This window comes from Gallus gallus, chromosome 7 (assembly GCF_016699485.2).
Source record: "Gallus gallus isolate bGalGal1 chromosome 7, bGalGal1.mat.broiler.GRCg7b, whole genome shotgun sequence".
In the NCBI taxonomy this organism is placed as follows: domain Eukaryota; kingdom Metazoa; phylum Chordata; class Aves; order Galliformes; family Phasianidae; genus Gallus; species Gallus gallus.
Window position 1 is genome coordinate 3517658 of NC_052538.1, and position 27828 is coordinate 3545485.

The 27828-nt window shown below is 44.4% G+C and overlaps 1 protein-coding gene across 6 annotated transcripts in view; it reads right to left on the minus strand.

Moving 5' to 3' along the window:
- The window catches only part of ERBB4 (erb-b2 receptor tyrosine kinase 4), a 491485-nt gene that overhangs the window by 384008 nt on the left and 79649 nt on the right, over positions 1-27828 (minus strand). Inside the window, 1 exon segment of one of the 6 annotated variants that reach the window (NM_001030365.1) lies at positions 24514-24618. The exons of the other annotated variants lie outside the window; for them this stretch is intronic. Coding sequence (NP_001025536.1) covers positions 24514-24556 — 43 coding nt within the window. The 5' untranslated portion in view covers positions 24557-24618. 6 annotated transcript variants of the gene reach the window in all.

Here is a 27828-nt window from a genome sequence, read left to right on the forward strand (position 1 = left end):
GCCACAGACACCAGCTTTCCCCAGACTTACGCCGACAGGAGAATGAACCTCAACAGAGGTGATAATATTGTTATTTCCAAAACGCTTTCAATTAAGCTGCCCACTCACACATTGCAGATGAATTTAAAACAATATTTAAGGCTTAAAAATACACGTGTCTTTTTAAATACTCCCTGGACTGTCAAATATGGGAAATCTACTGGCTTAATGGCAGCAGTAATTCATTTATTACCAGTAACTGCAAACGTCCCATGCCTAGCTTAGTGCCCCAACACTTGGACATGTGGCAGTGGCATTAGCAACCAACCCCAGAGAGACGGAGGCAGGGATCCTCCTGATCCTGCAATGCCTTTAGTTAAAACGGTAGCACTGGAGCTGGGGAACCACAGCTGAGCAGAGTACGTTTGTCCAGGGCCACAATCCCACAGCAGTGGGGCTGACAGAGCAGACATCCCCACTAGCACTTCGCACTGCGCTCTCTCCTATCTGAACCTGCACCACAAGTGAATTCTGTCCTCTTTTTCATCACCAGAAGAAGAGTTCTGGGCAGCACTGCAAACGCATGGGTGCTGTAACAGTCAGCAGCTCTATGGAGAACACTGGAAAAAATTCAATTATTCGCATTACCTCTTCATCGGGTCCTTTGTCTTTGCTTAGTGGGCATGGGAGAGAGTGGGCCCTGTGTGTTATTCAGAGCATGACTGCTTCGCTCTGGCTGGCTTTCTGTGCCTCGCATAATGCCATTCTTTATGAAGAATACTTTTCTTTTTAAAACATGCTTTCAAGTACCAAGAAGTAGAGGGAGGGGGAGGGCAAGCCTCTAATTCGGGCCTTGTTTGCTTACACTGTAAGACCTGACTGGTATTCAGAGCATACAACTGACAGATAAGCTTGCCTCATCTGCAACACCCACGTTAGTTCTCATACGCTGCTCGAAAAAGCAAGTCTGAGCTGTCTTATGAGATCTCAAGTAGCTGCTACCAAAACATACCAGACACCTGCTTTCTCTTCTTGTCATTTATGAAGTCTGAGACTCCCCACTCCCAGAGCAGCCTATAAAAGCTGACTGCTCTGAAACAGGCCCTGCTTGGTCCCTTCCGAGACATTTATTTCCTAAGCAGGCTGACATCAAAACTTGTGCATCAATTCATCCTATTTAATTATCTTAAAAAAAATAAATAAATAAGAGGCACCAACAGAAAACTGGGAGCAAGGTTCAGTTCAGGCTTCCGTTACTGATTTCAAATGCATTTTTCACACAGAGCTGAGTGGATGAGGGCCAAAGGCTTCCCTTTAGGCATGCAGTCATTAAGTTAAATTGCTGAGAAAATGTCTCCTTTGCCTTTGGGTTCTCTTTTGAGGATTTGTGCACTGTTTTCTTCTTTTTTAGGTGGTGGGGACTAAAATATGGAAGCTTCCTACACATGCACAGCCATTCTGCCTCTTGAGTATAGCCTCAGTCCAAGGCCAAGGGCAGCAGATGGAAGAGGCAGGGCAGCAGAAGTCTTCCCAAGAAAAAGAAGGCAGGGTCTGGAGTGAGATGAATGCCTGGCACAGCTCTCAGCAGGCCAGAGATGAAGCACCAGTCCCCAAGCTACCAGATATAGCAACTATGGTTCTTTCAGTGGCATAGCAGCAGGAACTGACACCAAAAAACCAACAGAGGATGCTCAGATAGGAGACAAAACTCTCTTTTAGCATGTCCGGGCAGCAGAAAACACAATAAAATAAATAATAAAGCAAAAATCAAGGTCAATCTTTTCCAGGCTCATGAATTGAGCCTACAGCTGGAAGGAAATCTACATCCAAGCACCACTCCCCACGACCTCAGAGATGTAGCAGGGAACAGCTCTGTGCCCCGAGAGGCCCTCTCCCTGGGCAGGACACACAGCCACCACCAGCACACTGCTGCAGGACTCTGCTGTCCTCTGCGCCCTTCCTGGAGCTGAGGGAAAAAGTGTCCAAGGTTGGCTTGAGCCTCGGGGAACTCATGTGAGCAACAGATTCCCAAACAGCCTCTACCATAGAGGACTTTTAACTTCTAAGGGGAAAAAAAAATAGTAAAAGAAAAAAAAAAAAGCCTCAGCCTGCGGCCCTTTACCGTTGCAAGTCCTATGACACGCATGAAGGCACGTGCATTTATACTATCAAAAGGAAGCACCTGACAGCCATGCACTGCAGAGCAGCCCCGGAACAAAGGGCCTGCCAGAGAGCCCGGCTCTCCCAAAACCAACCGCATACAGGAGCTGCCCCGACCCCTTCCCAGCTCCTCCCTCTCACCCTCAACCCCAGGCAGGCTCCATTTCTGCTTAATTTCGTGTTTTTTACTATTTACTTAGTTAAATTTCTTAGAAAAGCTAGGTCATAAGCCATCTGATGACTTTGTAAATGCAAAGGGCCAATGTTGTGGAACAGACAATCTAATGACACAGTGTTTAGTGTTCCCTAAAGCGGGAGACAGATGAAGAGAAACGGTGAACCGGCAACCTTAGCATAATTAAGACAAGCCTGAGTGCTTGCTGTAGTGCCATTACATTAATCTCACATCAGTGGCACCTGGCTAAAATTTATGAGATATGTAAAAAAGGGCCTTTCTGACTGACCTTGATAAGACAGTGTTATTTATCACGTGAGGGAGCCGGCAAGGATGCGAGGTGGGAGGGGGCGGCCAAGAGACGAGTTAGGAGGGAGATGAGAAGGCACTGACTAAAATCTGCTTACACCTGAAATTTTAAACACGAGCACGCCTGTACAGTACTCACGCCTGGCAACTATAATCAATCAATACAACGCGGTGTTACCGGAGCACGGTGCAGAAAACAGCGGAGCCACTCAGGCATTTGGCACATCGCGGCCTTGCGAGGTCGAGACTCAAAGCAGGCAGGTTTTTCAACCTGGCACATTTTTACATCCCCGGATTTACTCTTACTCTGCAAAGTTCCATTATATATAAAAAAAAAAAAGGAAATAACATTGTACATAAAGTTTCTGTGCTGAAATTATGCAGCATCAAATTCATAAAAGATACGATTTCTTGATGTATTGCATGGTCATCAAAAAGCACAAAAAAAAACTGAAGAGGCTGAAACTTTGGGAAAAATACTCACTTTCCACAGAAACAATTCATATAAAAGCTCAGTGCACTGCAGTAAAACAACCTGAGACTCCCCAGGAACCTGCTAAGGCCAGTGACTGTGGGGCAGGTAAGCACTAATAGTTTTACTCATGTCTTTCCAGCAAACTACAGCCAATCTGTTTGCTGTGAAAAAATTTGCTATAGTGAAATACCCTCCGGATGTCTTGAGCTGCTGCTTTGTTTTCTTCGACTGAACCCTCCCTCCCCCCCAAAAAAGAAAGTCACCTGTCAGAGGCCCTACAAGACTGAAACGGGATAAAAGGGTGTGTGATTTCTATCCTTCTGCAGTCCGTCACAGGCTTGGTGACAGCTACCAGATAAGTAATAACGTATGTTAAGGCTCCAGCAAAATTTACACTGCACAACTGGCACTGTCCACTTTTATAATCTATCGTTATTACAGCAAGAGATCTGTCAGATTCACCATGCAACAAGTTTCAGCTTCTAGCATGATGATTCCTCCTCCTTTGCTATTTGAGCAGAGACACTGTTCCCCAAATAGAGGCTTCTTCAAGAGAAAATATTGCCCGGGGACTTGGAAAAGCCAAGTGCCTGTGTGCCACACCTCCCAGACCTCCTCTCTCTCCATGTCTGCCTTTTGGCTGCCGCCCTCATGCCCTGCTGCTCCCTAACAATAACACAGGCCCATCAGAGCTCCCAGCTTGCCTTTCTCCCCTTCTACTGAATCAGGGGGGTCAGAAACGTCCGTCTGCTTTTATGGGTGCTGCTGAAATGCAGACCTTTCATTTTCACACTGCAATCAAGTAAATGAGAAAGACGAAGTTTTCCCACAGACTTTTTTCAGACGCAAGGACGCTGCTCTGATGTAGTGGAGGTAAAGAAACTACCTGTGACCCATACTTGTCAAAACACTTAGCCAGGAAAAGGAAAGTAATGCATTTCTGATGGATAACAACCATGCCCAGGCAAGGTTGCTTACCCTGGGGAAAGTCTGTCATGCAGGTGAAATAAAAACAACCTAACTTTGAGCCTTGAAGCAGAAGGCTGAAATATTTTGCCTAACCTGAACTTCTGAATAGCACTGTATAGAAAAAATAGCTTATAGAAAAATAACACAAACACGAAGTTACTTAAAATTAAATTAGAAACACCCCCTATAGACCAGTTCATTATGGGACACGTGCCACAACCTATCCTGCAATCTTATGAACACGTGCAAAGGTGCTGCTGAGACAGAGAAGGGGGAGAAAAATCAGCCACCCAGATGACACACACTGAATTCCTCTCCTGTCTTCTGGGGAAACCTGTCATTCCCAATGACTGCAGAGGGAGCTGAGGCACAGCAGCTCCTGGTGGCTGGGATCAACCCCACTGAATATCCTCTTCCCATTGTTCTCAGCCCTTCAGATTCATTCCGCAGCAGAACAGGTATTTTAATTCTTTAGCAAGGAGGAGGAGAGTCCATGCAATTATCCTTACTAAGAAACCATAGCTCCAGCAGCTGAGGGACGGCAAAATGTAGGGTTTTGCACTTGGGCTGGAGGAACCTCAGACATCTATACAGACTGGAAGGAGCAGTCCTTGAGAGCAGCTCTGCAGAGAAGGACCTGGGGGTCCTGACGGATGACAAACTTAACATGAGCCAGCAGTGTGCTCTTACAGCTTGGAAAGCAAATGGTATCCTGGGCTCCATCAGGAGAGCGGTGGCCAGCAGGGACAGGGAGGTGATTGTCCCTCTCTACTCTGCTCTTGTGAGGCCCTATCTGGAGTACTGTGTCCAGGTATGGAGCCCCCAGTACAAGAAAGACAGAGAGCTGTTGGAGAGGGTCCAGAGGAGGGCCACGAAGATGATCAGGGGGCCGCAGCACCTCCCCTACGAGGACAGGCTGAGGGAGATGGGCTTATTCAGCCTGGACAAGAGAGGGCTGCGGGGTGATCTCGTTGCAGCCTTTCAGTACCTGAAGGGAGCCTATAAACAAGAAGGGAGTAAATTCTTTGAAAAGGTAGATAACAGCAGGACAAGGGGGAATGGTTTTAATTTGAAAGAGGGAAGATTTAGGTTGGATGTTAGGGGGGAAGTTCTTTACCATGAGAGTGGTGAGGTGCTGGAATGGGCTGCCCAGAGAGGTTGTAGATGCCCCGTCCCTGGAGGTGTTCAAGGCCAGGTTGGATGGGGCCCTGGGCAACCTGGTCTAGTAAATGGGGAGGTTGGTGGCCCTGCCTGGCAGGGGGTTGGAGATTCATGATCCTTGAGGTCCCTTCCAACCCAGGCCATTCTGTGATTCTGTGCGACTCAAATGTGTCCTTAGCTTTCCTGCCTGCCCAAAAAAAGCCTGCAACAAAATGAACTTGCTGAAGCCAGAATTCTTCTTCAAGAGCTCTGTTTTCCTTGAGTAAGTAATCTCTGGTAACAAATTTGCAGCTTGGTGCCTGGGGTTCAGGCAGCACCTGCCCACCTATTTCAAAGGTAAAGGGAAGAAACGTAGGGAAGAATGCAGTGGAGCAGCGCCGGTGGATGGTCTGTGCAGAGCTCGCCCCCAGCTTGAGCCAGGACTGCAGCTGCCTTTCCCACCCCACAGCTCATGGAACTATCAAAGTCACAGATCCAGCTACTTCAACCCAACAGCATTCCTAGCAGGATACAACAGTACTACCTACCAGCCTCAGCACCCCCAAGAAAACAAGGCAAGGCTCCACGGAGCGTTTCTGTCAAAACCAGAGTTGCACTGTCAGACTTCACAAGCCTGGAGAGCCCTGCACCTATCTGATCTGGCCTTCAGAGTCATAGAATCATAGAACGGTTTGGGTTGGAAGGGACCTTTAATATCTTCTAGTTTCAACCCCCTGCTGTAGGCTGGGACACCTCCCACTAGACCAGGTTGTTCACAGCCCCATCCACCCAGGCCTTGAATGGCTCCAGGGAGGGGGCATTCACAGCCTCACTGGGCAACCTGTTCCAGAGTCTCACCACTCTCACAGTAAAGAATTTCTTCCTAATATCTAGTCTAAATCGACCCTCTTCCAGTTCAAAGCCATTTCCCCTTGTCCTGTTGTTACAAGCCCTCATAAAAAAGTCCCTTATGAAATTTTAATCCCATTTTGATCCCCTTGAATTTAGGGACTGGCCTTCATGAACTTGATATTTTTCTGTCTTATCGAAACACATTGCTTCTTTCGTGTGACACCAGAAGCTTACAGAAGGCAGTAGCTGTGCCAAACGGAGCAATAATGGCAATGACACCACTGTCACCACTGTAGGCTGCACACAGGCAAACAGGATCCTTTCTGTGCCAGGCCTGCCCTTGTGCCGACGCATCATTTTCAGCTGATGGTTGCCCATAGGGTATCGCACCTGGTGCGGGCAGCCTGCGGTGAGATGGAAGGATTTGAGCCCTCTCATCTTCGCTGGTGCTGCCCTCCAGACTCCTTCCTGCTGCTGGAAGTACTTGGGTCAAAGTCTGCTTTTAACCCGTGCCTGAGAGAAAGGTTGACAGCAAATGGAAACACTACACTGTGATGAAAACCGTATCAGAGAAAGATTCCACGAATAGCAAATTGCAACAAAGAGGAACTATTTACACATAAAAAAGGGATATCAGAGCTGCAATTCAACTTGGGTGAGGGAACAGGTTCAGATAAGACTAAGCCTTTTCACAGGATAGGCTCCATCGGACCTTCCAATTTAAATAACTTTGTTTATAACTCCTTTTCATCACCACACAAAGACTCCATTTTCTCTCTTTCTTGCTCTCCTTCTCTCTTTGTTGATGCTGTTTACTCCTAAATCTGTCTCTGGACCCTGTCTAATTAGCTCTTGATAGATCTGCTGCCCCTGTTTCCACAAACATTTAATTCTGCCGTCAGTCCCATTTACATTACAGCATGTTGCATTGTCTTTTACCAACCTAATTTTGTTTGAGTGAATGTAAATCCCATTAAGCAGTCACTATGTACCTATTAGACTGTGGCATATAAACTCAAAACCCTCCTTCTTTACAAGAGTGAACATAAGGCCCAATTCATAAAGGAGTTCTAGGACACTGCAATTTGTGCTTTCTTCCAAACTACAGAAAATTCTTAAAGGCTGCAAAAGTCCTTTCTTCAAGGTAGTATTGTTCAACTGCCCAAAACTCGACATGTTCCAGCCACGGCATAACCCACAATAATGCCTTTGTAATGCTAATGAGTCCCTAGGGAGCGCTCACTAATTAGAACGGCATTATGAGTGCTCTACGTCTATTCCGGACTTTATTTTTTGTTGTTGTTTGAGAAGAAGCTGCCCAACTGTAAGGAAACAAACCCCAACACACTGCTCTTTTTCCCAAGCTTTAACTACCTTTAACGCTGGGAGAGAAAAGTCTGTATGAAGTTCTTGGAGGTGATCAATACGGGTTTGAAGTTCCACCTGGAGTGAAACTGAATTCAAAACATCATCTCCCTCTAGCCAAAAATCTAACAGCTCAGCTGGAGACAACTTTTGCTTGAATTCTGCCACAGGAAGAGAAGTATTGCCTGCTCTATTAACACAGGACAATCAATGCGGTGATGCTTGTTTCACCTGCTAGAGGCCAAAGCGTCCTTCCCAGTAACTCCCAGAGTGGCTGCACCAGCAGCCTGTAACTGTATGGAGTGAGAGAGAGAGTGCTGCCTTCAAGTATCAAATGGTGCTCAGTGCTGCATGCTGGCTGCAACCTGGAGTCCTGAGCACTCCTGAATTAACAGTAAAGCAGTGCACACTGCATATACACACACACACACACACACACACACAACAGAGCAAAATCTTGGGAAAGGCTTTGGGTAAGGCTCCAAACTTGAAAAGGTGGAAAACAGAAAAACTAGCAAATTTAATACTATAGAAAAATGAACTCTTATGCAGCAACAAGCCTTGCTTAGCAAGTACAAAGCCCCAACAGCAATAACGTTCCTGCCAGAGTAACCTGGGAGAACTGGTTTCATCAATCAGCACTCTCCTATTGCAACAAAACCTCCACATCAAAACTCAGGAGCCAGAGATGGGCACAGTCCCATAGTGAGCTAACAACAAAAGTTCAGGGTACTGAGAAATGCAGTCCAGTCCCAAAGATGGCACACACTTTCTGCTTTTGTGATTTTGCCCCATCTAAAAGCAAACAAATAAACAACCCAATTAGAGAAGCTTAAAACTGCAACATCCAGTAAAAACGTTTTACTATGGCCACTAAAATAGACATCTGAAAAGTTCTAATTGGGCGCAGTAAAAATTAGCCAAAAAAACAACACAATTTCCAGTGGAATTAATTGAACAGCTTTTCAGGAAAAAACAATGAAGGAATTGTGAGACTGCTGAAATGTTTTATATGATTATTGATTTCCTAAATACTGAAGCATTAAGATATTTTTAAACTTTTTTTTTTTAAACTTCCCTTAGAAACTGCCATGTTTAAGAAACAGATATATGAAGATGAAATGCCTTCAAAATGAAATTGCATCAGAAAAAGAGCCACTCTTCAAATAAACTTCTTGCTGTCCACTGAACGGCAGCTCCATCACTCATCTCCTTGTGCTCCATAGGCAGTAAGGCAGGGTTTCAGATACCAGTATCACCAGGTAGGGTTTATGGCACTTCTTCACACAGCTGTTACTGACCTTCATTGAGGGTAAGGAGCACAATTCCTTTCCTGAATGAAGCTTAGGGGACAAGTGCTTTCCTGATCTCTGCCATCTCCTAAATGATCTGAAAGGATGATGATACAACTTGAAACAATGACCACCAGGGCAGTGGGTACACAGGAAAAGTGGACCCATTTGGGTAACGATTTTGCCTACAGCTCGCATGCAATCAGACATAATACTCTGTAATTAAAGAAGATGGAATGTATATCTCTTAACGCAGATAAAATGTTTCATTTCAGCATCAGAAATAACCGAACAAGCTCAACGAGATGTTCCAAGCCCATGTCCACATTTATTTCAGGCTACTCACTGCCTAATTTCAAAGTACAGAACATGAGAGGCAGATAACACCTCCAGGTGTACTATACGAACATGCATTTCCATGGCAGACTGCTAATTTCTTTGCCACATATGCTTTAATTTTGGGTAATGGCCTGACTTGAAATTACAGCTCCCATCTGACAGATCTGGCTGATCAGCGTTTCCCCAATGTTTGTGCCGTGGGAAGCAGGTGGGAGCAAAATGGAAAAAAACAAATGGGAGGGAAGGTCACTTCAGTCGCACAATTCACAAATGACTTTTGAGAGAAAGCTCCCTCAGCCCCTCTACCCGGTTTGGGAACAGCCAACTGTTTATTAAATCCTATTTGAGGGGTGACAATTCTCCCCGCTTCTCCGGACTGACAGGAGATGGACGCTCTGCAGCGCAAAGGTTTTCAGCTGCTAAATGAAATACCGGGACGTGGAAGCACGATGTCAATCCCAATGCTAATTGATCGCTACAGGGTGTTGATTGGCACTAATTTGTTGGTTATAGATTATCAGATCCTTTGAGATACTCAATCTGTGGGATGTACTTTACTGTGCTGCTGCTACTGCACAAAGACTTTAAAAGCTTACCTGACCCTGATGCAGGGTTGTTCTTAAGAGACAGTCGTCAGTCAAGCAACATAGGAAAGGGACACTGGAATTGAGATAAATGTATTTCACTGCCCCTTAAAGCAGATTTACAGGCTTGTTCTTATCCCATCTTCAGCTCCCTGCAAGTGGCTGTTACCCAAACAGAAATCTGAAGCCTCCTACATCCTGCATAGAAATGTTCAAAAAGCCATAAAAAATTAAAGTTTGCAACTCGCAAGGCAGTCCTACGGAGGCAGGCCACATGGAACAAAGCTCTAACACAACAGCTAAAAGGATGTGTGTCATTTAAACTAACAAAAAAAACCCCCAAACATTAAAACCGGGTAGAGATGTCTCCCCCTGGAGCAGATAGGAACTTCAATGTTTATTTCACTGAAAGTAGCACTGAACTACTGCGATCTGTCACGGATGTGAAGAACTTTGTGACACATTCAGACAAGAGTTTTCTCTGCCCAATGAGATTCCCATCCCTTGAGTGCAAACTCCCACGATCGCAACTCTGCAAGAAACAGCCAAATCACTGCCTTTATCTATAGCCATAATTTGAAAAATCATCTGATTGCTTCTTTAGTCCACCTTTTGTTTCGTTATTAAGTTCAAAAAAGAGCACCAAATTTTTAAAGACCAACACCTAGATAGCCCGGAGCTCCAGTTAAATGAAACCTGGCTACACAAGGCAGGGATCAAGACATCTTTCTCAGCCATCCCTTAAATGCCATGTTGAACGAGGACATCACCACCCACACGTGCCCTGCCCCAGGCCAAACCGCTTTGCTCTCCAGCCACAGGCAGTGCAGCTTTTCCCACAGCAGCACTGTGGGACAAGGCAAGCAGATGTTTTCTCCACGCTCCCCCACCGCAGTGAGGTTTCCTCCCTTCCCCATGCATGCACCCATGCGCCGGTTGGTTACCTCCCCACAGTCCAAGAGGATTATTCTACGACAAACTGTATTCTATCTTATTTAAATTATGGCTTTAAAGGCAAACACAAAACTCCAGTTTTTCTGGTCTAGTTGCTTGGCATCAATAAAAGCTAGTCCTATTCCATCAAGAGTGCTTAGACTCTGTATTTGATGCTGTAAAACAAGACACGTTTTAAAGGCTTTCTGCAAAGCAGTTTGTTTGTAGTGAAGTCAGTAAAGCTCTGATAGAATAGTAAGAAATTATGGACCTCATATTTCCTATGCCTTGGAAAAATAAAACTGTTGTATTTTTATTGGGATCATACCTTGAAATACTAAGTTTCTGATGTGAAAAATGTGTTTCATCTACCAACAAACACAGCTTTTAGCTTTCCACCCCAGACCTTTCCCGCCTGACTGCGTTCCAGAAAATGTATTGTTTTTTTCAGAGAGCATTTGAAGTCCTACTTCATTCTCTATTCTTTTATCCTTGCTATCATCTACATCTAATTTACCACGTCGCTATTTATTGCCTCTCCCCCATGCATTCTTGATTTTCTTTTTCTTCTAAGTATTAAAGGTACACTTTTCAAAATAGACACCTTCCAGTGATCCCTACTCGTTCTCTAGTTCAAGAAATGCACTCCATAGAGGTGTTTTGCATCTCGCCTTTTTCCTTTTCTGAATCCACATTTGTACAGATGCAAAGTAGAGGACGCTACAAGGAGAGAACCACGCTCTGCAAGCTGCACATGTGCACATCACACAACTAGGAAGAAACTCTCTGGCTACACTCACGCAGCTACAAGAGAGAGGTCAGCAAACGAACAGCCAGAAGGGCATGGTAGGGTGCTAAGTCTTGGAAACCTCTCAGAGGCAGTCCTTTAGCAGATTGATTTTCATGTGCCTTCAGGCTGACACAAAGCCACGCGCGAGAACCTCTCTCAGTTACCCAGTGAACTGGGTCGTGTGTGACAGTATTAGTTAGACGGTCTTAGGATGTGACAGCGAAGAGGGAACCAGCTGTCCAAGGCTAATGTGCCATCTGTGCCTAAAATATTCTGCCAATCGCGCTGGCAGAGCATGAAAAGTGTGTCCCTTTATCGGGCTGTAAATCACGAGCAGGTCTTGCACGTTGTCAATTAAATGCTGATATACTGAGGAGTCTAGATGCTTCGTTGACTTCCAGTGTTTCGAGTGTGACATTTGGTGGTACAACCACTACAGAGGTCACTGGCTGCAAACTTAAAGCACCAAAGCAGCTTGAATGACTCCCCAGGCGACAGGTCTGTGGTTTGCCACCAGCCAGGAAAGCAGTCGCATTTGGTTTAACTGCTCAGGGAATGAAAAAGAGCAGCATCTATGGCAAAATAATTATTATGGGCTTGATTACATTATTTTCCTTACTCCTGAGAGAGAAGGTTGAGATGTTTTTTTGTTTTTCTTTTCTATCCCTCTAATTACAGTCATGGGCAAAGACACAATGTGCTTTCTCACAACTGGTGTTTTGGGTGAACAGCTTCCAGTCCTGCAACTCACAGCCTTCAGACCGCACAGCTCAGGTAAGCTGAGCTTCACATACTCCGTGGCATGCTTCCACCAAAGCCTTACTAGGCCTTAATCCATGTTGGTCAACACACGCGTTAGGAAACAGTGAGTGCAGAGGCCAAGTACCACCATGCTCTAAGGTTATTACACAGCAACCCCTGTGCATGGACAGGCCAGCTGGCCCTTAGCCACAGCCAAGACAGATGCCTACAGGGGACCAAGAGCACAACAGACACACAGCTCTCGCTTCACAGCAGCCCCACAGTGGATCCCTGCCTCTGGAGCCAGGTGTGGGTTTGCAGACATGTGGCATTGCCATCTTACATTGCGTGATCACCGACTGCCATCCAACTCACAGCTGGCACGGAGCTGGCACAGTATGTGATATGATACATACATCCTTTGGCTCAGAAATGCTGCACTCACTTTGAGTTGCTAATGGACAGAGAAAGGAGGAAAAATCAAAACGTATAAAGTCAGAACTTTCTCTAAGACAGTGCCCTAATAAACAGCTACTGACTTGGGCAAAGCAACAAGACACTTCTATCTTCTCAGCTCGGCGGCTGGGAACATTAGGTAGATAACAAAACAACATTTACATCCAGAATGGATCACATTTTACGGCACTGTCCTTGCAGTTGACAGTGCCATAAAATACAGGACCAAAATCACTGATCCGTAACTTGGAAGTCCTGAATATTGGACTGAATGTCTAATCTGCCCTTTTAATTTGCTACTTGGATGAAGTTTTGATATCTCCTGAGAGAAGCAATTTAGCAGACATGAATATAAACACACAATGCCTAAATAAATGTAAAAACCCACAGTAAAATCTTTAGGTACAGTATACACCTGAAAAGCTTTTCAAGAGAGCATGGCCTACAAATACTGCCTCTAGGAAAAAAAGCAAAGTTAATTTTCCAGGTACCCACTGAATTTATATATCCATTACTGACACCCACTGTCTATCTGTGGAAAACAAACAAACAAACAAACAAAAAACAGCACTCTAAAGCCCGTCAAACTTTCCTCCTCAAAATAAATAACTGAGTTGTATCTAAGTTACTTCTACCTGAGCTGGCTTTTCCTGGGGATTTTTTAATGCTTGTTTCTAAATTGCAGTGCCAGGAAAAGGAAAATATATGGGGGGGAGGTATGGAGGGAAGGGGAAGAAACAAAGAGCTGGATGGCACAGCTTTGAGAGCAAAGGTAGAAACTCAGTAATTACCAAACCTTCAGAGTACTTTCTTACCAAAGGCAAACCCAAGGGAAAGTCATAATAAAAGACACGAATAGAACAAAATAAATACCTATTAACTATTGACTGAAATGTCACATAATTTTTCTTTACTTTTATTCTCTGTGTTTGCGCTTGATCTGTTCACTGGGCTCAAAATAGGCTGTGGGACTTGGAATTAATCTACTGAATGTGCACTTTATCTATTTTCCTGAGTGCCTTTTTTGCCAGCTTCCTGCTTTCCCTTGCTGATTTAATTCGTATCTCTATGCCTTTTAACAAAGTCACTAGAAACAAAGAAAAACTGAAAAACAGGATTAGGGATGAGTTTACAGAACATACCAGCAGTATATAGGCTTACAACGCCTCCTGCCCAAATCACTCCAGAGAACTAACATCACCGCGTCCTCCGGTATTCCCCAGCCAGCCCTTAGGCTACGCGCACAGAGATCTGCCGTAACGTCATCTGCTGGCAAACAGAAAAACCACAAAGATTTTAATTGAGAATTAAATGTCATTGAATACTCCAAAGGTTGCTGAGAGGTCGCCATCGTCTTCCACACGCCAGGAGGTGGAAGAAACCGAGTTGAGCCTCGAGCAGAACATTTTTCAAAGGCTCACTCACATGAGGATAACTCCTGCTTTCCAGTTTCTCCTGTGTAATGCAACTAAAGTGGAGGAGAAGAGGGCGTGTCAATATTTGGCTTTTGCTAGCACTGAGGCAAAAGCTGCACCGCTAAATCCTGCAGCGCTCTGTTCTGCTTTGCAAAGGAGAGTATACGTACGTCATTTTGAAATTAAAAATCCATTTAATAACAAAAAACAAAAATACTGGTAGTACTTCTTAGGCCAGAGGATGGCGTCACGAAGAACTGCGGTTAAAGTCATTACTGGCATAAGTTCACGGAAACACAATTAGTCACTGAAAGAGACAAACAGGGGATGCTGGAAGCGATTACAGCAGACATATTGTCCTGAAATAGGTGATCATTTCACGTCAGGAGGTTTCACAGAGGAAATTCAGTCCCAGGGACGTGGCCACATTCCTGTGAATGGCACGTTTTGGTTTCATCACCAGCAGGCACAGGAGTTCCTAACAAAACGTGGTGGAAGTCTGAGTTGAGCCCCTCTTGATGGAGCTGTGCAAGTGTGCAAGAAAACACTACAAACTGATTTTAATAGTTTGAGCCCGCTCCAGCAGTTAAGGAAATCTAAATCATAACCCTCAACACATCGTTTTGTAAGGATTTGTTACAAGGCCAAAAAGGACTCCTCTTTTAGAGGAGATTTTGGTTAACTAGATGGAGGAGGGAAGAAATTCACTTACAACTTTAGCAAATAGGAATCAGCCTGTGTTTCCATGACAAGAGACTGCTACAAGACAAATGGCAGCTGGGCGCTGAGTTCCCACTGATGCTCAAGCCTAGTTCTCAGCAGCGCATATGGAAATCTCTCATAGGCTTCCATGCTGACTGCAGTAAGATCATAGATAAATATTCCTTTTGAGTTAAATTTCACAGGAGCACGTATTTTCTTCTTGCTTTCATTACTGCTGCACTAACACTTTGGGTGATCCGAGAAAAAAAAAACGTTTCAGAAAGAATGACAACCAGGTCTTTTACAGGCAGTTCACTATCAGATTCAGCTAGAGTTGCTACAATGTGCTTCTCTGCTCTGGTCAAGCACACATAACCAGTAGCATGTGCCTAAACGTGCTCTGTGTTCCCTCATTAATTGCACACCCTTCCCAAGATACTGAGATACTCCTCTGCAGAGCTCAAGTTGCAGCTCATTATTGCCAGCAACGTGAAACAGTGTTTGATACACAGCAGTAAGGATGCCGCATAATTCAGAGATAGCATCCCCAATAATATCAGTGCCCAGTCACTGCAGTGAGCCACAAGGTTGAACAATGGGCTGTCCTCCAATGGCCTGCACTCCAGGCACAAGCAAGCAGGGGTAGCTGACAGACACTTCTGTTGTGTGAAAAGATCACGGAGTATTTGCAGTAATTCTTCCCTCAGAAAGTATGCAGGCCCTTCCAGTTGAGCTAACCTGAGTTACAGTAGCATCTTTCTACACAGTAGGTCCTGGATTAGATCAGCTTGCTTGCTTCCTGCATTAGATTTACAGGTCCTACGCATGCGCGTACTCAGCATCCTCTACCTCAGCTCCGGAGGAAGTCGGGGGGATGCCTTTACATCAGCAAATTGCTTCACCTAAGCAGCAGGCTCAGAAAGCAGGTTAATTTGCACTGTTCAAACATAATCACTCTAAAAAAGGAAAGGACTCATTACTTTAGTGACGTTTCCTGGTCCATTGCACCATTGTTGGGAAGTCAGTAAACAAATTACATCTAACACCGTGCCCTTCTGCTAAACAGATCTCCTGAGAATATCTTGTTATGCATAATGCCTTCTTTCACTGCTCTGTATCTGGCAGAGGAACACAAGTATCTCCCTACAAATACCGGATGCTTTTCTCCCATATTCCCCATCTGAGAAGAGTAAATAAAGTAGGAAATAACTCAGGCTCGGTACTGCAACTTGCTTTCAAATGGCAATAGCAAAGAAAATTATTTTTTTCCAATAGTAGCAGCAACTTTTGATACTTAACAGAAAGAAAAAGGGCCAATCTTCAGAAAGTGCTGAGGGTCCCCTGCCTGAAAAAAAATGAAGCAGACTGTGCAGATGCCTCCACATTCGGGTGGTGCTGTGTTTGGGAGTATGGGCACATTTGAGAACCACTAAGTACACCAAATCGCTGGGTTCACCTGAGAAGGAAACTCAACCCCACCATTATGGGCAATTTCTCCGTTAATTGAATGCGTGACCACAGAAATAACTTTCCAGGAAAGAGAATTCTACAACCCTGCCTTACGGACTGTTATAGCTTAGAGATGGTTTTAAAGGACAAACAGAATTTGCAAAACATGCTGAAGGCTATGTGGGCCATAAATAAAGTTTTCACCAGCTAGGGAATTTGCATACTCCTTTGTATACTGAAATACAGCAGTTGGTTACAGCAAAGACATGCAATTCTTGTGAGTCCAGTAGACTTACACAGTTACAGCCATTCCGATGGATTATCCCACATGGTGGTTTACATCAGATCAACCATCCGCTCAGCTGTTAGTGGGTAGATGCTGTGCTGGGGGGCTTATCACGTAAGTGAGATAACAGCAGAAGGTGCTGCTGACCTTCCTGCCCTCGTTCACACTGAGCACCAGTCACCCCAATGGGAGCTGGGGGATGCCAAATGCTTTTGGACATCCAGGCCTAGTATACACCCATTAACCACAACTATTTGGTGTTTTGTCTTTTTTTTTTTCCCCCAAAAAACAAATATATAAGGAAATTCCTTTCCCTTCCCAGTACCTTCATGCAATACACTTTGATTACAAAATAATATTCTTTGCCTGTAGCCACCACTAGTATCACACAAAATACAAAAAACCTGTATGCAAGCCAGAGATTGAGAGGAAGGGAACAATGTCTTGAAGAAGGCTACTATGCACTCAAAAATGATTAACGCAGGGCCTGAATAAGAAAAAAATAAACTTACAAGGAAGAAATAATATTGAACTACAGACTTAACACTATAGGAAGAAATTCCATACAGCATAGCACCACAGCAAGTACAACAGGAAATGGGAGAGAGGCACTGTGGGCAGTTCTGGCCAGATCACTGCTGCCAGGATAACTTTCCTTACATTTGAAGTCCTTTTCTGGGGGCTCAGCAGATATCCAACACTATGCCTAATAGCTGGATGGAAACTGTTCACAACTGAAGACTGCAGTAGGGGTAGCTGTCTGCATTAGCAGCAAAGGAAGAATTCAAGAGAATTGGTCATTAGGAAAATCAAGTGCATAACCTGGGAAGGAAAGCCAGGAAAGGAAGAGAAAAACAGGGATGGGCTATTTGGGAGGCACGCTGCTGTACTGCAGTTAGCAAGCAGGGCACTACCACAGGAAACCGAGGGCAATGAGGAAAAATGCTCCAAAACAAATAAGAGGTACAAAACTAAACTTCAGCGCAGGCAGGACAGAGAGAGACCTCATATACATTTACATTTAACTCACTGTAATTCACAGGACAGTAGTCAAACAGCGATGTTCACAAAACTGTGTGATTTCTGCACTGGTTTGTGAAGCAAGCCCAAAGCTTGTAAGAAACTGACCATTAACGTTACTGGCACTCATATTTCATTTGGAATAATCTGTTACAGGTTCTGGGAAAGGAAAGAGGTCGAACGGGACTCAGGCAGGAGGGAAGTAGGAAGCTACGTCCCAAACGGACCTTTTCAGTGTTTGGCACTTGTGCAAGAACTTTTGCAGAGGAGAGCTTAGGTCATTAAGAAGTCTTCCACAGCAAAACATGCTCATAATGAGGAAGGAGTTTCCTACCCACTGTCCTCACTGGGGTAGTTACAGTGTCCACGGCCACTACTGAAGCTTTGTTGTGTGAATTGTTGGGCTTATCTCCTTCTCTCTGCTCTTTCCTTTTGTTGACTCCAGCAAACCTTTGTGGGCTGTTCATCTTGCTGATGTAAGCTCCAGGTGGATGAACTCTGAGCAAAGACATCTTACCAGGCAGGAAAAAAAGGGGAAAAAAAAAAGGAACAAGAACAGAAGTTGGGAGCCACAGCAAATTAACATTCTGTGGTGTTGGAGAAGACCAACTAGGAAATGAATGCAGCATTGTGCAAGTGTGCCCCGATGGGTTCGTCTGTCACAATCATCATCACTGGTTTTGTTCCAGCCACAGAAGGTGCTTTTTAGAGATAGGTATTTCAAAGCAAGCAATCATTTTTAATTGAGTCAGGCTTCTTTTATTGACTCCATACTTAGAATTTCCTTTGGACATGCACATTACTTGAAACAAGAAAAATTGAAAAATGCTGCCTTTCTGATATGCTGGGTAATGCTGCATATATTCATAATGTAGCCAATTTTTCTGTCGAGCCACACTGATGCAAGAGTAATCAAAATACACAACGATGTCCCTTAACCTCTCTGACACCGCTCCTCAGTTGTATCTCAATATGCTGCGAGCTAACAATGATGAATGCCAGAACCGTGAATGCTGAACAGGATAACTAACACTACTAGTGAAAAGCAAAACGCCTCTGAATATGAAATGGTATACTCAAATTAAATAGCTCTGATTTTGATAGCTAGTAAACATATTTATAATCATTCAGATGCTAAAATATGTGCTTGTAGTCCTAGGATGAATAAACATGAAAGCTGTGCCTGTTGATAAGTACTTCCACATTCATTTCTTTAGTTGGAATACAAATCGCACTTTTAACTTTCTTTTCCTTTTTATTGAATGGGATGAGATTCCTTCAGCAAGTCTTTGCCATTGTGGCTTCTCTGACTATGAAAGGTGCACAAAACCATTATGTGCAATTCCATCAGCGTTCTGATAAAAGCCTTTCACACACACGGATAAACTCCCTTCAGTGCATTTGCTACTTAGGTTGAAAAAACAAGCTGGTCAATTTTTTATTATTTTTAAAATGAATATGCATTCTCACTTCAGCACCTTGTTTATGCATCCATACCATGCTCCCAATGACACCCATGAAGAATAATACTGGTTTTTTTTTAGAAGTTTGGGAAGGGGAAAAGCAAGAAAAAAAATTCAAAGGAAGATGTTGCTCATTCCAAAGTTTACAACGTCAATTATCAGTAGTTAAAGGGCAGAGCAAAAGAAAAAAAGGAAGAGGACAGGCAGCACTGAAAACCTACAAACAGTTGGAGGAAGTGATCACTTGGCACGACTCTGCTTTCCTCTGAGTTTGAGCAGGCGGAATTTTACCTCCTGCGAGTTTTGGAAATGGCAAAGCTGACAAAGGAGGCAAAAGTAAGAAATCCAAGTACAAACTTGGACACGATAATCTATGTAAGGAACAAAGCATAATACTACAACTGCTGTGGCAACCACTCCAGGATCTCCTCCGAAGGGGAGCAGAAGGACAAGCTCCCCATGCAGTCACCCACCCAGCAGCAGAGCTGGCAGGCATGGCCTGCTGTGCTGGACCCTCACTCCCAGAACCTGATGATGAGCACCTTATAGATGAGCTAGCAAGTACTTTTCAGAGACATAAGAGGTAGAGAAGTGCTACTCTTAAAGTCAAGAGATGGGCACTGCAGTTGATCAGGGGGAAGAAGGAGAAATGCTGGAAGAGCTTAAAAAAAAAAAAAAGGGTTGTTTACAAAGCAGCCAAATGATTCTCTGGCCACTAGAACATCTTTCTTCTTCACTCTCGCAAGAGCTTAGGTGCTTTATTCTCCTTTCAGGTAAACACACAACTGGAATTACGGTACCTCAAGTCCTCCCTCAGTACCTGTCCCCATGTCTGACTTTTAAACATATGGAAGAAGTGCCTGTGTTGCTGAATACTGTGCAGAAATGATGATGCTATCCCAGAGCTTTCTAAAAGCACAGCCTTGCAAACCAGGAGCTGTTCAAAAATAAATACAATTATCACTAAAACGATGCCATTAAAAAAATCATTGCAAATAGTAGCTTAGTCACTTCAAAACTTTTTTCTTTGCCATATGGTTTTGGAACCTTTTGGTTTTGCTTCTATTTTCCCCGTGACCACAAAGTGTAGAAATTAGTTTCAAGAAATAATTATTAAAAAAAAAAAAGAAGTGGCAGCAGAGATTGCTATTTAAGCATCCTTGAGAAAATTACAGTGTCATACTAATATGGTTGCAAGTAAATATTAGTCGATGTTCTAGTGCTTCCTGTTCTCTGTCTTTCACATGCCTCATAACATTGGGTTTTCTTGGAGGATTCTCTGCCACATAGAGAAACAAATCCAGGAGCAACCTCCTCTCTCCTCCCCACTCCCACCTGCCTGAAGTATTAAGCCCACAGTTAATTCAGAATCAATTCAGGCTTATGTCATTTCCCTTCAAAGTTTCTGCAGGACTCTGAACAGTGCTCCTTTCGAGCACATTTCCTTTGACTCCCCTGCACATGTGTGCAGTGAAAAGGTACACAAACAACCCAAAGCCAGATGAGCGCTTCACAAATCTAAACTGGCTCTGGTATTCTGAAAACAGCCTCACATTCCCACTCCTTGCAACACAGCAGCAAACTCCAGAAAATTCATGCCAGGCTCATACTTGGCCCAGGACCACTTAGACACGAGGATGGATTGGAACCATAGTCTATGTATAGACAAAGGTGTTGGGAAACTTGTTCCTCTTCCTTCCAATAGCATGATTAATATGAAGACAAATGCAAAAACTTCACAGCCTAAATTAAAATTCCAGAGAAGGAGGAAAACATGACACCCTGTATTTTAAAGCATAATGTTATGCAGGGACTGGACCACTTTTACCAACCAAGCAAGACATGACATGAAGTTTAATAAATATTCAATTCAAAAAAAAAAAGAAAAAAAAAAAGGGAAGAAATATGAATTTGATGAAGTTTGCAGGCAATTAGAGCAATTTATTTCACTATTAACATGACAGACTAAATGGAAGACAGCTACGGGTGAAAATGCATTTTTATCGGCCAGCATTCGGGCCGCCGTGTAATTGAATAATGAAGCAGGGGTGGGGGCACCCAGCACCCACTTCTCTAGCCAGGCAACCATCCATCACAGCCCTGCCTCCTGCCAGCATGCACTGAGACCGCGTTGGTGAGGGTGCCTGTGTGCCCATCTGCATGTAGTGCTGCGGGAGGGATTTCTTTCCACTACGCAAAGAACATTTCCCACAGGGCTATGTTATCCCTGCTTCTGCTGTACTGGCAGTGCCAGCTGCACTTATGGGGTGCCAGGTTTAGTTTCCTGTTTGTTTTCTTAAAATAATAGTAATAATAATATTTAGACATGAAGCAAGTTCATGTTATGTCTGATTCCAAATGGAAACTAAAGAGCTGTGCCATTCCTTTCTAATCACCCTGGAAACTCCCCAGGAAACCAGGACTCTGTTATATTAGAGCCTGTAGAAACAAGGGGAGGAAAAAGAGAAAAAGAAGGGGAAAAAAAAAGGATAGTCTGTGCTTAATACAGCACACACAGCTCTTGTAGCTGTCAGACAGTTTAGAGCAGGAGGAACATACCTGTACTTGAACATGCAGGCCACTGCCATTCTACAATGGAGAGTGTGCAGTCTGGTGTGGAGAGATGAATTTCACTATGGATACATGTTAGCCAAGGCCTACATATTCCCTTACCCTCTAAACAACAGCTCCTGCTCAGAACTCATCCAGTGAGTTGGTCGCAGCCGCTGAGCTGCTGCTCGTCAAAGGCTCTCCGGCAACAGAGCTTACAGTCAGTTGTGTTTGACAGACTGGGGACGGGTTTGAGGTTAATGAAAGCTCCCTTTCTGAAATAGCTGCTTTGTCTGGCAGCACATATGCCGATGGATGTGAAAAATGCTAGCTCTAAGTAACTCCTCCCTTTGATTATCTTAAATACTGCCTTTCTTTGCAAGAGGACATAGAAAAAAAAACCTTCATACGTGTTTGCTTGTAAGCTTACATCATATACATTAAAAAGGCAAGTTTAGGTCTAATTTTAAAAGGAGATTTAAAGGGATCTTTTTTTTCCCCACAAATCTGTACAGTGCCTAGGACTGTGCAATAAGTGCCTTCCGCTGGCCACCCCAAAAAACACGGACGCGTTTCAAAACCTATTACTCAACTATCTGGCAAAATATTACATGCAACTTGGTTATTGTTCCTTACAACTTCAGAGCTGGTCTGACACACTAATAGCCATCACCATGGGAACAAAGAAGCAAGCACCGGCGAGAGGGAAAATATTTCCTTAATCCTTGAAAACCTACAGAGATGTGCCAACCTCACCTTGGTCACCTTTCAGCAATCGATGTAGCGCGGATGCAGCTCACACTACGCAACACCAAAATCAATGGTATTCCATCTAAAACCAAGAACGTTTTTCTGGATCAGAATTTTCAGTCGGAGCCCAGATACCCAGCTCTGCTCCAACGACAGCAAACATACTTTACGGATCAATTTCAGATTCAGTTTCAAAAGGAAAGAGAAAGCCTGGAAAGCTTTGATCTGGCAGACTCTGAGAAAACAAGTGTTCTGCGGTGTCAATATTCTCATCTATTTTACCATACGATCTCAGACCTTCAGAAAGGGAACCGAGAAAAGAAAGGGAGCCATCCCAATTAAATCTAATCGAGTTAGCTTAACCTCACAGAATCAGAGAATGACAGAATGGCCGGGGTTGGAAGGGACCTCAAAGATCATGAATCTCCAGCCCTGCACACAACAGACAGGGCCACCAGCCTCCCCATTTAATACTAGACCAGGCTGCCCATCCAACCTGGCCTTGGACACCTCCAGGGAACCTCAGCTATGCAATGCAACCAATTCACCTATACAGCAAATACTGCAGCCAAGTCAACACAGAAGTAGTTCATCGTTACAACAGATGGCGTTTTATCATTGATTTACATGACCTGATACCGTTGACTTAATGTGTGTATTAGTATATGCAATGACAAAGGACATAGGCATGATCAAAAAACACATCTACATTGTAACAGCGAACAGCTAGCATAGCAATTTGTTCTAACAGAGCAGGCAACAGCCTGTCAAGGACAGCTTGTGAGAGTCTTCAGTGTGGCTGGAATTGCAGGCTGGCACATTCTGCAGAGGCCATAAAGAGCAAGAAAAGGATCTAACACAGAAACTAACTCAGGAAAGACCCATGACACTGACTTCAGATATGAAGCTGCATTCAAGTTTGAAAAGAGTGTGTGGCACTGATCTACTAATAAACTAAAAAAAAAAAAAAAAACAAGTAAGACAGGCAGCCATCTTCTACAACAAGAAATACCTTGATCCCAACTTGCAGCTTGGCTGCCTGCTAGCCACTATGCTGTTCCCTTGCCAGGACATCAGAAGGCTGCCTCAGTAACAAGGAGCTCATAGCTATTAATTTTTCACAGGGACTACATATCGCCACAGCATTGTGAGGAGTTGATGAGGATGAGGAGAAATGAGAAACCTAAAAGAGTGCGCAGGATCTTTAATCACTGCTATTGCCTCCCATGGTCCACAGCTGAAAACGGAGATGAGCTCATTAGGACAACAGGCAACGCTGCACGGGTGTCAGTGCAGGGGGGTTCCCTGGTGCTGCTTGGCAAACTCTGCAAACGTGAGACGGCAGCTCTACGGACAGCACTTACACAGCGCCAAGCACAGCACAGCAAGCTGCTGCGAGGAGGAGGGTAACAAAATGCTCTGTCTGTGCTAAGAGAAAAACAAGCACCTGTTCTCCGCAGCCTAAACAAACACGTCTTGTTACCAAATACTTTAAAAGACTGCAACGGAGCAGCGCTGCAAAGCAACCCACGCCAGCCCTTTTCGTATCAACTGTGTATAAGCACAACTCATTAGAAATCTCAGGAGGCACCCCACACGCATACACTATTAAGGGAACGCATTAATAATGACGCTATTTTAATGCTTTTTCAATTTGCATTTATCCAAATGCCATCAAGTTAAGCAGTGTTAATTACACGGTTTTGCCTGGGACAGCACATTTACTGCAGCATCTGTTGAGCCCCTGACATGCGAGACCTGTCACGCTCTGATGTTTTGTGACAACCATCTTGCTAACGCACCGACAGCTCTTCGTTACAGCCTCTCCCAAGTTCTGAGACATGCTGCCTCCTGCTTCACGTGCCCTTTTTACATCCCCGTTGTGGCTTTTTTGAGCTACAGGGCAATTTGCACGGAGAAAAGAGATCATTTCTGCAAAGGGACTGATTTTATTCCATTATTATGCTCACACTTAAGTCAGACCTTTGCCTTTGATTCCACTCTCAGGCACTCAGCACCTGGCCATAGCATACTCATAGAACTTACCACCGTGAGATACCAAGTGCAATAAGAAAACAATGAGCTTTCCAAAGAAAGACCTCAAGAACACCCCCAGACCCTGCATGTCCCTTCAGCAAACACCGATGCCTGATGACAGCAATGCTCCCTGAGGAGAAGCAGGGCAGCAGGCCCCACTTGGTGCCCGGGGAGCAGCCTGTCCTGAGGCACTGCGGGAGCCAGCTCCTCCACAGGAGCCCTGCTTTCCTCAGTGGCCCTCACAGGGGAATGAAAAAGGAAGAAAAAGAACAGGGCATTTACCTGAAGGAGAAGGGGAAACTTTACAAACGCTCCCAAAGCCCATGGAAGGTCCTGGTCTGCATGGTGGTTACTGCTCGGCGCTCGTTGTGGGGGCCTGCAGGGGCTGCACAAATTCCCGCCAAAAACACATGCGTCACCCACAAGCCAGGCACAGCAGGCGGATTCGGCTCCTTTCTGTGGTGAAAACAGGCAGTGAGGAGGACTGACCTCCTCCTTCCTCCTCTCAGACCCTCATGAAGGGGAGCAGCTCCTCAGGGCAGCCCCACCAACGCTGCTCCAGGAGGAGGGAGAAGCTGCAAGAAATGCTGGGCCCTGCTCAGGGCTGGAAAACACAGAAGCCTCAGCAGCATCAACAAAGAGCCTGGCCCTATCCACTTGACAACTACCATTTAGACAGTTATAAGCATTGCTAAGAGATCCCCTCTCAGCCTCCTGTTCTCCAGGCTGAACAGCTCCAGGGCTCTCAGCCCTTCCTCATAAGAGAGATGCTCCAGGCTCCTAGTCACCTTCATGGCCCTCTGCTGGACTCTCTCCACAAATTTCCTGTCTTTCTTGAACTGAAGAGCCCAGAACTGGACGCAGAGTAAAGGGGGAGGAGAACCACATACTTCTCCCAAGGTCTTTTTGCATGCCAAGACACCACTGGCCTTCCTGGCCACAAGGGCACACTGTCGGGTCATGGGCAACCTGTTGTCTACCAGGATATATTGGTCCTTCTCTGCAGAGCTCCTTTCTAGCATCCCCTAACCCGTACATGCATTCAGGGTGGTATTCACCCAAGAGTTGTGAAGAAATTCCAAGAACACACCAGAATAGGCTATGATGTGCAGTCTCAGCACCAGCAGCTGCTGGGCCACAAGATGGCAGATAGACAGAGAGAAGTCTATCACCAAAATGGCCCCACAGGGCAGCCTGGGAGCTGGAGACCTCCAAGTCAAATTTATAGTCCTGCTAAGAAGGTCAAGTTTGTTAGAAGTAATAAAAGCTCTAGTGTTATTAATAGAAACTTGTAGGGAAACAAACTGTCATCTAGAAGAGGAAATCCTGCCTTGGTATTCTGGACTCATATGAGTAATCAGTTGGTGTATGGATGAGAAGAATTCTCCAAGGACCATTGACGAAGTTCACATGGAAAAAAAAATCGGTTTAACATTATTTTCTGTAATTTTATTTTTAATAATTTTATTCTACCTATAATTTTTAATATTATGTTGTCAAATTAAGTTACCATTGGCATGAAGGAAGTGTTCTTATTTGGACCAAAAGCTGGTTAAGAAGTAAAAGGTTTTGGTGCGAAGAAAATCTAGCATTGGTGTTCCCAGGCATACCTGTTTGCAAGGACTTCATTCAACATCTTCATCATCAGAGATCTAAAGAATGGAGATCTAAATCATGAAATCTTAAGGCCTGGAGATGAAAATTACCATTCTGCGTAGTCAAATGCTGAAGAAATGATGCGTTCCAGCAAAAACCTGAAGTTGAGTGAGTGGGGAAGAAGAAAGCAGCTGAGCCCAATTAGGCAAGTTTATTACCCCCCCCCCCTCCATGCATTACCTTTTATTTACACCATGCCTGAATAATGCTGACACTCAAGGCAGTCACAATTTGAGATCCTGGAGTCAACAGTGACAGTTATCTGAAATTACCAGCTCATTGTGCAGTGGCCTCCAAAAAAAAAGTCAACAAAATGCTGTGAATCATCTGGAGGGTTACTGTGAAAGGGACAGCTGTTGTTTTGCCACTTCACAAACCCTCGGCATGCCCCCATCCTGCACACAGTCTTGGTCTCAGGAAGATTGCAGCAGTTAGCCAAGGGCAACTGACGTGGTAAAGGGGATGAAGCTGCTGCATCACATAAGGAGATGCTACCCAGCTGAGGGAGGCGAAAGCTGAAGCGAGAATGCAATTCTAAAGGTTTGCCAAAATCATTAATGCAGTGGATAAAGCTTAAGGAACTGCACTTTGCCAGGTGCTACAGACTGAGAAGCGAGGGGAATTGGTAAAAAATAAAATAAAATAAAACAAAACCTAGGAGAAGATTGATTTTCCAAGAGATGAAAGAAAAATTCTTTGCGTGGGTCATGCTGAATAGCTGAGACTTGCTGCCTCATGAGGCTAATGAACCAGGCAGTGCCAAGGATCTCAAAAAAGGCTGAGCAAACTCATGGATAACAGAGCCAAAGACTTGACATCCCCAGGGAAACTGTAGGTGGAGAGGCCAAGCCACCTCCTTTCTCTAACCACCTGCATGGCTGCACCACCAGTCTGACCCTATGGGCACAGAATTGCAGAGTACTACAGAGAAGGATCACATAAGATCCTTTGAAATACTGAAACAATAAAAGGACCACTTGAAAGATTTCCCTGCTAACCACATATTTACAGTGTTGACGTGTAAACACAGCATTAGCACGGCAGGCACTTTAAAACTCGTTAGGGTCACTGAGGTAAAGAGAGAGAAAAGAAAAATCAAACAAGAAAGCAGCAAACAACAAAAGGAGAAGAAAGAACAATGCCCAAATCATTACATTGTTCCAAATGTTCAGCTGAAATCTCTGGCCAGGTCTTCAGTGCCCTGAGTGCTTTCCCCATCCTCGGCGTGTCAGTATAAATTATCATCAACATTAATTCTTTTGTTTCTTCCCTTTCCTAACAGATGTAGTAATCATGCTTTTGGACACAGGCAATATTTCTAATGGTATAATGGGGGCAGAGATAGAATTAATTAATGATCCAAGTTAGATAGGAAATTTGAGTTGATTTCTTGCAGGTTTTTGAGGAGTTACTTTTGGCTGGAGGTGCTCTTGTGGGCTTCTAGTTTTGTCACAGGATCCAGCCATGCATGCCAATGAGAAAACAGGCATTTCAGGAAGAGAATAGGCCGGATATTGAAGGACCCACTGCCACAAAAGTACTTTCTTAGTGGCAGCAGGCCTCGGATAGTAGCTGGAGTCAATGCAAAGTAGTACTGCCAGACATTAAATTTCCCTGCTGGGAGCACGGTAGAGTGATTCCATTTCAGTGTTTCTCCATCTTCCCCCCACACTCTGTTTTTCCTCGTCTATTCACCTATCTGATCGCTCCCTGAATAACAACAGACAGCTGCTTCCCATGAAAGAACACCACGAACAAATCACACGTGCACAAAAATGCAGAATATTTCAAGGACAATAAAAATGATCAAGGCCACCACACTATTTAAGCAACCGTGTAAGCAAACCGTTAACAAGGAAATACAAGCTCTGGAGCTGATGTGGATCAGATGCCCTGGGCCCGTGAAGAATCATTATATAGCACAAATTACACACTTTGCCA